Raw genomic sequence first — 10,065 nt, 5'->3', positions numbered from 1 at the left:
GTCAGCTGAGATGGAAATTAAAAAAAAAAATAAAAAAGGATCTATAAAAGGGATGGAAAAATGTTGCAAATAAGCTTTTTGATGATACATGCCACACCCCACACAGTTCTGATTTTGCCAACTTTGCAGAATAAAGCAGCTTTCAGAATTGACATTAAACCGTATTATGTCATATCAAAGAAACTTGCAGATATTCCGAAAAAGAACTGGTTTCTTGTATTTTGGAATACATAAGAAAAAGGCTTTTCCCGGAAACGTCATTTGAACTTTCTGGTTGTATTGTGTGCTAAACACGCTGTGTTTTGGGATAATGTGATGTTGTTTAAAACAATCTGACGTTTATGCCTCTTTGCACGTAAACAAATGAGTTTTCGGGGTATATAAAGCCACAACAGCTCACACCTCTCTCAGTACCTCCCTCCAGCAGGTGGCTTACAGGTATCCTCAAACTTTCCTTTATTATTTCTTTTTTTACAGGGCACTGCTTTGTTACATTTGCAAGCTCAATTTTGTAACTGATATCAGCTTATGTTGATAACGTTTTCACCTATTCTGTCATGATTGGTTTTTATCAAAGATAATGAGTTAAATATAGTGATGTGAAGAAAGCTGTACAGTTAATGCGGATTGTTGTTGGAAAACGTACGGTTTAAATGTACAAAACCAGCGCAAGTAAAACGAGGAGATTGCATTGATTCGAAGTATCAATTGCCGTTTTTGTATTCGTGGAAAAGTTTCATTTAGGGCGGGCTCTGCCTTTATAGAGAGTACCCGGGCGTAGCTGATAAACCAGTCTTGTCTCATATCTGGTTCCAGATACGGCAAACCGATCACTTGTGAAGAGACCTTAGAGAGAGAAGCCATGTGCTATAACCCTGACAATCCGTGCGAATGCTTGACCAGCGGCAGTCTGTGTGAGCCGTGCAAGATGACCGCCAAAGACAGGGAGCTGGAGGATGCGCACCTCTCCAACATCAGCGCAGGGCATCAAACGGAGAGCACAAGTGAACCCGAGCTGAGCATGTCCTCCACTGAGGTTGTGAAGGACCGGGGCCGAAACTGGGGATGGATGCTGTCTGGGATAATCTGTCTGAACATCCTGATCCTTGGCTGTGCTCTGGTCAGTGGCAGCGCGTCCAGTAGTGTGAAAATCAGCACCCTTGACCTGCAGGCTTTCCTCATCATCCTTCTCCTCCTCACCTCCATCTGGATGATCTATTACATTATCTACACAACCAGGACAGCAAACGCTGTCACCTACAAGGATGAGCACGCCGGACCTATATGGCTCAGAGGTATGAGAAATAGATATTTTGTATACATAGCAATTCTTGGAAACTTTGTCCCTGTTCTAATCGCTGTCTCACCCTCAGGAGGACTTATGCTGTTTGGACTCCTCAGTATCATAATGGACATTTTCAAAATAGCCAGCTACGTGGGCTACCTCCACTGTGATTCTGGAATTAAGGTTGCATTTCCTGTGGTGCAACTTGTATTCGTCCTTGTGCAGGTAAAGATTAAAAAAAAAACATCTTACTGTCTACTCTGGTCATAAATGTTGCAAAATGTCCTGATAATTTCCATTTAAATTTGCAGACATACTTTTTGTGGCTCCATTCACAAGACTGCGTGCAGCTCCAAAAGAACTTGTCGCTGTAAGTAGTGAAAGCAGTTACGCCTCCTTCTTTAACATGTGTGCCCCAAAAACTGCGAGTAAAGTGGATGATAGAATATAACTCAACTGAAGCTGCTGCTGCCACTTTGATAATGTACCTCGCAGCCTTTCTCTTAATTTAAAGACCTTGAAAAGGTGCAAAAATATCATTTTCATCACTTTCATCACATGCAAACAGTGGTTACCATTATTTGCAAACCAATAAGATATTAATCTAATCAGTCATGTGGTTGATAAAAGGTAAAAAAATAAACAAAGGCAATTCCCCAGGGTCATATTACTATTTGAATTGGACATGCAATCAACTACACAAATGAGTTTTCTATAATAAAAAACTCTAAGAGAGATTTATAACTAGGTAAATACTAATCTTGAAGTTTGTACTGATTTATAGTTTGTGGTGTCATATGTAAATACATATATATGACCATCGTCCATTTAGCTTTCCTTTAATAATGATTTTTTTCTTCATTTTTGTAGATGCGGGTTGATGCTAACCCTGTCCACAAATCTAGTTTTATGGATGACCGCAGTCACAGAGGAATCCCTTCACCAAACAGTTATTCCCGACTACACGAACGTAACCAAACTCTCAAGACGGAGCATGTACATCAGCAAAGGTGAATAAAGCAAACAAACCCATGAAATAGATACAGAAGCTTGTTGGCAACCACATCGTAGCACTTTTCTCTTTACTGTTTCATGTCTTGCAGCGGGTTATGGAGATGAGCAGTGTAAGTGCAGCCACACCACATGTGGCGTCTTCAAGGAGGCCTATTACTACCTGTACCCTTTCAACATCGAGTACAGCCTATTTGCCTCAGCCATGGCCTACATCATGTGGAAGAACGTCGGCCGGGTATCAGCCGAACACAGCCACCACATGAAATTTAGCCTGAAGGATGTCTTTATCGGTCCTGTTTTGGGAGTCCTCCTCGTGATTGCAGGCCTGGCAACGTTCATCGTGTATGAGATCGAAATGAAAACAAACTACTATGATGAAGACGAGAAAGACAAAGCAGTGATGATGCACTTCGTCATGAATATAGTCATAGTAACCATGATGTCCGTTTGCACTGTGATCGGCAGTGCCATCTTCAAGGTGGATCACAGGGAGCACGTCTCAGAGAAAAACCCCACCCGCAACCTTGATGTGGGTCTGCTGGTTGGAGCATCTCTGGGGCAGTTCATCATCAGCTACTTCTCTATCGTGGCCATGATTGCAACAGGAGCCAAAGGCCACCTGGACAGACTCAACCTGGCCTGGGGTATGCTGATGGTGATCCAGCTTGGCTTGCAGAATTTTTTCATAATTGAAGGTCTGCATCGGGAACCCTTTCATGAGGTGGAACCACCCACAGTGGTTGCAAATGCATACGCGATGGAGGCGAGTAAAGATGTGGACATCCTGGAGGAAAAACCCTCCCCTGACGTGGAAGGATGCAGCCACAGTGGAGCAGCCGAACACAAACACAAACTATTTTGGAAACGGAGAGTGTTGAGAGAAGTCTGCGCGTTTCTGCTGCTGGGGAACATCATTGTGAGTATCTCACTCCCTCGAATCTCTCCAAGTTTAAAATTCACGATAAAACAACAACAGCAATTATAATAAACAACTTTTTTCAATCTCTTTCACAGTTGTGGATCATGCCAGCCTTTGGTGCTCGTCCCCAGTTTGACCATGACACCGAGACGGAATTCTACCAATTCAACATGTGGGCTGCTGTTGTAAATATCGGGCTACCTTTTGGCATCTTTTACCGAATGCATTCAGTTGCCAGTCTGTTTGAGGTGTTTCTAAACTCATAACGCTGCCCATATTTTTTGTGCAGGAAACTGTTTTGACATTATAAAAACTGTTTTGTACAGACTGTGATTTGTTTGATGATTAATTTCTTTATATATTTGTAAAGACTGACAAATGAGTATTATCACTTTGATGTTTTTATTGTGTAGCAGCATAAATATGTGACAATGTAAATATATTAAAAAGTGAAACTAATGTTGTCATACTTTATCTACGCATTATACTTTGTTTGCACAAATAAAAGCATAAAACAAAGCAAAATGAGAGAACTCTGAATTCTGTTCATCATCATCATCATCAGCAGCATCATTACAGCTACTGCTGTGAATAACTATAGATGGTGCTGCTGCACTTGGAATAATGCATAACTATGGGCATGATAATGCTTGACAAAATGCTGGAAAAGTTTCTTATATGACATGTAGCTACTGCTGTAGTGGAGACTGTGGAAAAATAGTAACTACAGCAATTAACACATCATTCTTGCTGAAAGTGATGAACAGTGAAGGAGAGTAAACTAGTTGTTTAAAATATATGCACTACTATATAAAGAAAGTGGTGTATTGATAATTCAATCACCGGAAATTTATTGTATCTCGAATTCCAGCATAAATGAACAACTCTGTGGTCGTAGTCTCCCTCTGGTAGTAAAACAGCATCACTGCAGTACCAAAACAGACGCGCCTCCGGAGAGAATCTCTACCAAAAGTCCCAAAGGGGAAATACGTTGTAATAGGAGGAAACGTTGCACCTTTTCAGGGAATATTTTTTACATTTTTCCTGGTTTCTTCATTGTTGTCCATTATTTCCTTTTCAACTGGTAAGGTTAATAACTAGCTGTTAGGTTCATTTGAATGAATTTATTAGTGAATAGCAAACTATTTAAATGGACACCATTACTTGTGAGCTAGCGAGCGGCCTCAGTTTATGCATAATATCAGATATAATTTTTTACATAAGTCTTGATAATTTAGTAACTCACCATAAGGTGCATGGTAGACCAAAGTCCTTTTCCCAAGGACCAAAGTCCTTTTCCCATCTCCAAAACAATAATTTCATATATCAAAGGATAAATCTGTTGTTCCACAGGGTTGTATCGTGTGATGTAAAACTATGGTTAGATGATCGTTTCCAATAGAGTAAAACTTGCTGGTGGAAACAATTTCACAGGTAAAAAAATAAAAGGAAGCCACTACCTGTAAATAAATTACTGTAGTCGATCAAGTCTAAGACCAGCCTTATGTCATTGTGACACTGCAAAAAATCCAGATAACAATTGATAATCATTGTTTCATTACACAATGAGTTTAAGGTTGTCTAGTAACCTTTTGTCCTTGGCTTGTTTTGGGATAGGGTTTATGAGGCCTAGCTTCATGCTTGACATTAATTCCCTCTTCTCTATGCATTCTATGTCCAGTTCTTCAATTTTTAGATCTGATTCACAACTTTCTTTAAGTATGCTGTCATTTTTTGTGATAAAAATTTTTTAATGGTCATTAAAAGATAATTTGAATGGGAATAACTGTATGTGTAGAGCCTGCTGTAAGTCCACTCATCAATAAACTTGTCATAGCTTTGTTCTACTGCCGTCTTTTCTCTAAATGACTAAGATAAGTGGTATTCTTCTCCCCTTCCTCAACCCTAACCTCACAAACATGTTATCTATCTTAATCGTATCAACTGTTCCTTCTTGTTTGTTTGTGTCCATTTTGTTACAGCACTGATTGATTTCTGAGAACAGATTACTTCCTGTTTGGTGTCTCTTTTCAATATGAGTTTAGCTCAATTCTATAGAAAGTTTTTTTTTATGTTTCTTTTTGAGGAATCCCCATTTGTTGGAATAGTTACAAAATTACTTTGAATGAATGAATTCCGATTATTAATTATTTGATTCGTATTCAGTATTCTTCACTTTTCAGCAGGCTGCAGTTAAATCCCCCCCTCTGTCACTGGCAGAGCTAAATTTAATTTCTATAATACAGTGAGCATGTAAGGGGGCTTTGGAAATAACAACAGTAGAAATTAGCTCTGAACCTGCAACGAGCCAGTTGTCGATTCTAAATGTGCAGGTCCCATTTGGTTTATGCCAAGAGAACTGTTTCCTTCACGGATTTTCAATTCTCCCTTGAAATGTCAGAATTATTCAATGTCAGAACTTTGATGCAGGCACCTTCAAGGCCACACTTCCGCGAGGTCCTTCGCACACGCTGTTGTTTACATCCACGTCACCAGGAAATACATCCTTCGGGCGTCAAAATGCAGAGACAGGTGACCGATCCCAAGTTCTATTTTGTTACATTTTAGAAGCTATTAATTCTTTTCAATATGGCGAATCTTTTGATTTAATAACGTAGAAATAACAAGCAGGAGTAGCTGCCAAGTAGTTGGTGTGTAAATGAATGATTTTATGCTTTCAGGACTCCCAAGACTCTCCTCTTTTTGGTGACGAGGAGGATAACTTCAGGCAGAGAAAGTCTGCCATTAGGTAAGATGTGATTTGATTCAGGCTAAAGTGGATTTTTTTCTTTTTCCAGCCATAAAGAAATCATGTGAACCTGTATTTTAGACATCCTCTGGCATCATTCTTCCACCTCTTCTTCCGGACAAGTGCCATCTTGGTTTATATATTGTGCGACATCCTGAGCGGTCGTTTTATTGCGTGCATGGTCACCATCATCCTGCTGCTGTCATGCGATTTCTGGACTGTCAAGGTAAGTGGAGGCAGGTTATCAATCACAAGGCTGCTTCAGAAAGATTCCCAATTCCACGGCCTTAAAAGAAGGACTGTTTTTCTTTTTGGTTGACCTCTTCCTTTAAAGTTCTCCTGTATTAAGTCCACACTAAAGAGTCTTATTCTCCCCCACAGTAAACGCTGCTCTTGAGCTGCCTTAAATGCCTCTTTAGTAGTCCAGGTTTTTCTTACTTCACATATTTACGTCATCAAGTGGCACACTTGCAAGATGGCTGTCTGGTTGCCAGTTAGTCACATTGCAAAGGCTGGGTGTCTCTCTGTGTTATCACTTGATGCAGTTGTTTTCAGTAACTAGAAAATAACATTAGAATTTGATCTCTGTAAAAGTATTAGTCGACCAGATATTCCTTCCTGATCAGCCACTCAGCATGGTTACAGGTACAGATGAGTGGAGCTACACACACAGCTGAACTTGAGCCTTTAACTGGATCTATACATTCTGCTGTTTCTAACTTTCTCACAGGGAAATGCACAGACATCTTCAAGTGACTGGAATGGTGATCTTGTCAGATGACGGTGGCGTTATAAAATCAGCGTAACTTTATTAATTCACACTTAAACTGAGTGTATACATACAGGAGTGATTTGATCCCCGGCCGCATTATCTGAATGCGTGTGTCTGGTTTTGAGAAGCTTGATTTCATAGACTAACATGTTTACATGCAAGTCTCGGTTTGGTCAGACTAATACAGAAATGTACTTATATTTCCAGTGTCATTTAAACATTCTTACTGTTGAGGGCTCAGTCATGCAAGTAAAATGTGTTCGACCTCACAGCAGCCGTATTATAATCCACAATAAGGCGTTGCGACAATGTACAGGCTTTATGTTAACAACTAAATCAATAAATAGACAGACTCTTAATCGGTCGAGTCATTGTTTAGCTGCAACAGGGGAATCAGCTTCTTTTTCTTTCTTTGAGAGTTGCTAAACTAAACATTAGGAAACTAGTATATCTGCATATATACATATAAAACTGCATACCTGCAGATGGTATGCAGATATCTTACACCGTGGTGGAGATAAGTACCGGAAAAAACCCCAAAAACTCCAGACTACCAAAAATGTGCTTCAAGCAGTTCTGGACCCTTGTACTCTTTGGGAGAAAGAGCTCCCTTTGATGTGGGCCGTGGAATTTTACAGGCCTTTTACATGCATAACAAAGCTATTTACAGAGGACAACCCCCAAAAACATATACACTCTCTGAGTAGCTGATGAATGATTATATATGAGAATACGACTGTAAAGGTAGAAAACAGTTCTGAAAACCCTGCAAGGTAAATCATTTGCATTTCTTATTGTTTTGTTTTGTGAACTTGAGCTTGTGTATGATGTATTGTAATAAATCAAATGAAAATTTAAGGGTAGATTTGTGGCTTTTAGAATGTATCTGGCAGGCTGTTGGTGGGCCTTCGGTGGTGGAATCAAGTGGACGCAGATGGGAACAGCCGTTGGATGTTCGAGTCAAGAAAGGTAAGCGGGAACTCGGGAAATAGTGAGCTGATGTGATAAATGACAGCTTTATAGGTTCTGTTCAAGGATTAATTCAAATTTTTGTCACATGTAACACCCATGTGAAAAAATAAAACATCCTTTGGAACCTAAACCCCTTTTAAATGTAGTATAGACAGAACACAAGAGATTTAGGGACAAGAGAGATTTAGGGATATTCAAAATATCAAAGAGGTAACTTTATGTTGGTGTGTAACTAATAAACAGACAATGTGGCAACATTAAAGAGCTGCATTGTCCTTTTTATCACAGAACAGTCTGTACTTTGATCAGAGGATGAAATGTCATAATGAAATCTGGTGTACTTTTCTGAACAGTCAAACAGTGTGAACACAATCTCCAGCGCTGAATCACGAATTTTCTGGCTTGGACTCACTGTGTGTCCCATCTTCTGGGTCATCTTTGTGTTCAGCACCATCTTCTCCTTCAACATTAAATGGCTGGTCAGTTCAGAGCAATTGTGCACTTGTCACATAGATTTCTGTCAGTCTAATTCATTGGATACTGTGAGTTTGTGTCTCAGGCCTGTTTGTGGTGTTGCCCCCAGGCTGTGGTGATAATGGGTTTGGTTTTGCAATGGGCCAACTTGTACGGTTACGTCAGATGCAAAGTGGGTGGAGGGTCTAACCTGAGAAACATGGCAAAGAACTACTTCAGTACCCAGATTTTTAAACAGGTATGTGGAACATCATCAGACCTTTTATGTGTCATATTTTGGGCTAATGAGTTGCAATGTTCACCTTTTCATGTTTCTCACCAAAGGCCATGAAGGAAACGGGAGGCTCGTGAAGCTGAAGTGGATGTGCGGGTGTCTGGTGCTCTGACGTCGAGCTCATCGCTGGATGGGCTTGTGATATTTACCTGATTTCTTGAGAAAGTTGCAGGTCTTTGTCAGGGTCTTTTTTTTCCCCTCAGGAGCTTACAATGATGTTCTGATTGAGTTCTGAGGGGATTTGGATTAAGATATCGGTAAAGGTAATACGTAAAGCTTTAAACTTGTTCCACAAAAAAACTCTGTTGCCAGCTTTAGGGGTTGGGACTTTTTTCATACTTCAAGGGGCCTCTTTCAAGGAATCGTGTTCTATTTTCTGTGAATTTTGGAAACATATTTATACAGTAAAGTTGTTACCTTAATGCTGCTAATCAATCCTGGAGTGTTTACATTTAAGTATGGCTACTGTTTTTTGATCAAACCGAATGTCTTTGTCAAGAAAAAGTTTTTTCTTAATGACATTTCTTGATATCTTGTAATAAATTCAATTTGGAATTGGTTATGTTGGAATTATTATGTCTCTTCAAAATGTTTAATGTTTCAACGTTTTATAGCTTATGCACAAAGTGAATATCAATGTGAAAGACAAGTTTTGTTATCCCATCAGCTCTAAATCAGTATAGCTGCAAAGGAAATCAAGAAAAGGTGAAGGAGTGTGTTATCACTCATCTGAATGCAGAGAATGTTTTTGCCACTAGGTGGCATTAAGAAAACGTTTCAGTGGAGTCTGTGATCAGCAAATAAGTGGTGTAATTGCCAACAAAATCTTATTTTTTTATATTCATACATAGTCTTTTTTTTATTTGCCACTAGTGCTTCACATTTGCAACTACAAACATGGAAACAACATCCACAACTAATTGTTTCTGATATCTGATTTTATACCCAGTGGTTTTAATAACTGCATTGTGATTGGATTTCTGTGGCGATAAATACTCAAACATACTCAAGAAGTAAGGAAGTGACAGCTCTGGTGTAGGTGCAGTTTCAATGTATGGTATTTTACCAAAAGGTTTAGTTTAAGATGGTTCTACATCTGAAGTGGGGAGTTTTACCAATTGTTAGAGTTTTGCAAGTGGCATCCGTGTCTGTTCTTGTTCAGTACACGATTTCAGCTTCTCCACAGATTCAGTCATATTCTCCTCTATATGATGTTTCATACATGGTGTCACATATACAAGCATGTGTATGCGACACAAGGAAGAGACACATTTTTGTGTTAGTCCAGCCAAAACCAAAAATGCATTCATGATTAACATGTTTACAGCCGTTGGCTGTTCGAGTCAAGAAAGGTAAGCGGGAACTCAAAGAGTGTGGAAGTTATAAATAGCGAGCTGATATGATAAATGACAGCTTTATAGGTTGTGTTCAAGGTTGGAACATCATGTTAATCTGATCAAAAGTTAAATTAAGTTTCCCATAACCAGGCTAACACACCCAGATGTGAATGGGGACCAATAACTCCTTCATGTATACATACCTTGCGCAATCTCCAAAGTTTCAACTTTTTGCATCTTTTTGTGAAAACACTGAAGTGTAAGTGTGT

The 10,065-nt window shown here is 39.4% G+C and overlaps 2 protein-coding genes across 3 annotated transcripts; both read left to right on the top strand.

Moving 5' to 3' along the window:
• The first annotated feature begins 419 nt into the window (after positions 1–419).
• On the top strand, positions 420–3,670 carry otop2 (otopetrin 2). The gene is made up of 7 exons (XM_072368457.1): positions 420–438; positions 817–1,295; positions 1,374–1,510; positions 1,597–1,655; positions 2,156–2,295; positions 2,389–3,215; positions 3,314–3,670. The coding sequence occupies exons 2-7, from the start codon at positions 863–865 to the stop codon at positions 3,482–3,484; spliced, it is 1,767 nt and encodes a 588-aa protein (XP_072224558.1). The 5' UTR covers positions 420–438; positions 817–862; the 3' UTR covers positions 3,485–3,670.
• Positions 3,671–5,668: 1,998 nt separating this feature from the next.
• LOC140272945 (Golgi apparatus membrane protein TVP23 homolog B) lies at positions 5,669–9,289 on the top strand. Of its 2 annotated transcripts, XM_072368460.1 has the most exons (7): positions 5,669–5,750; positions 5,900–5,967; positions 6,049–6,193; positions 7,619–7,708; positions 8,065–8,190; positions 8,295–8,423; positions 8,510–9,289. In XM_072368460.1, the coding sequence occupies exons 1-7, from the start codon at positions 5,739–5,741 to the stop codon at positions 8,534–8,536; spliced, it is 597 nt and encodes a 198-aa protein (XP_072224561.1). In that variant the 5' UTR covers positions 5,669–5,738; the 3' UTR covers positions 8,537–9,289. The 2 variants fall into 2 exon arrangements, with proteins under 2 accessions (XP_072224561.1, XP_072224560.1); XM_072368459.1 differs by lacking the exon at positions 5,669–5,750 and having other exon boundaries at positions 5,867–5,967.
• Positions 9,290–10,065: the final 776 nt, after the last annotated feature.

Source organism: Leuresthes tenuis, unplaced genomic scaffold (assembly GCF_036924035.1).
Source record: "Leuresthes tenuis unplaced genomic scaffold, fLeuTen1.0.hap1 SCAF_17, whole genome shotgun sequence".
In the NCBI taxonomy this organism is placed as follows: Eukaryota; Metazoa; Chordata; class Actinopteri; order Atheriniformes; family Atherinopsidae; genus Leuresthes; species Leuresthes tenuis.
Note: the sequence above shows the minus strand (reverse complement) of the source record. Positions and strands in the feature narration are given on the sequence as shown.

Excerpts from the sequence above, each read along its gene's own strand:
- LOC140272945 (XM_072368459.1), top strand. The coding sequence starts at position 5,882 with ATGATTTTATGCTTTCAGGACTCCCAAGACTCTCCTCTTTTTGGTGAC. Across the intron at positions 5,968-6,048 it reads CAGAGAAAGTCTGCCATTAG|ACATCCTCTGGCATCATTCT; the intron begins GTAAGATGTGAT and ends CCTGTATTTTAG. Across the intron at positions 8,424-8,509 it reads GTACCCAGATTTTTAAACAG|GCCATGAAGGAAACGGGAGG; the intron begins GTATGTGGAACA and ends TTCTCACCAAAG.
- otop2 (XM_072368457.1), top strand. The coding sequence starts at position 863 with ATGTGCTATAACCCTGACAATCCGTGCGAATGCTTGACCAGCGGCAGT. Across the intron at positions 1,511-1,596 it reads TTGTATTCGTCCTTGTGCAG|ACATACTTTTTGTGGCTCCA; the intron begins GTAAAGATTAAA and ends TTAAATTTGCAG. Across the intron at positions 3,216-3,313 it reads TGCTGCTGGGGAACATCATT|TTGTGGATCATGCCAGCCTT; the intron begins GTGAGTATCTCA and ends TCTCTTTCACAG.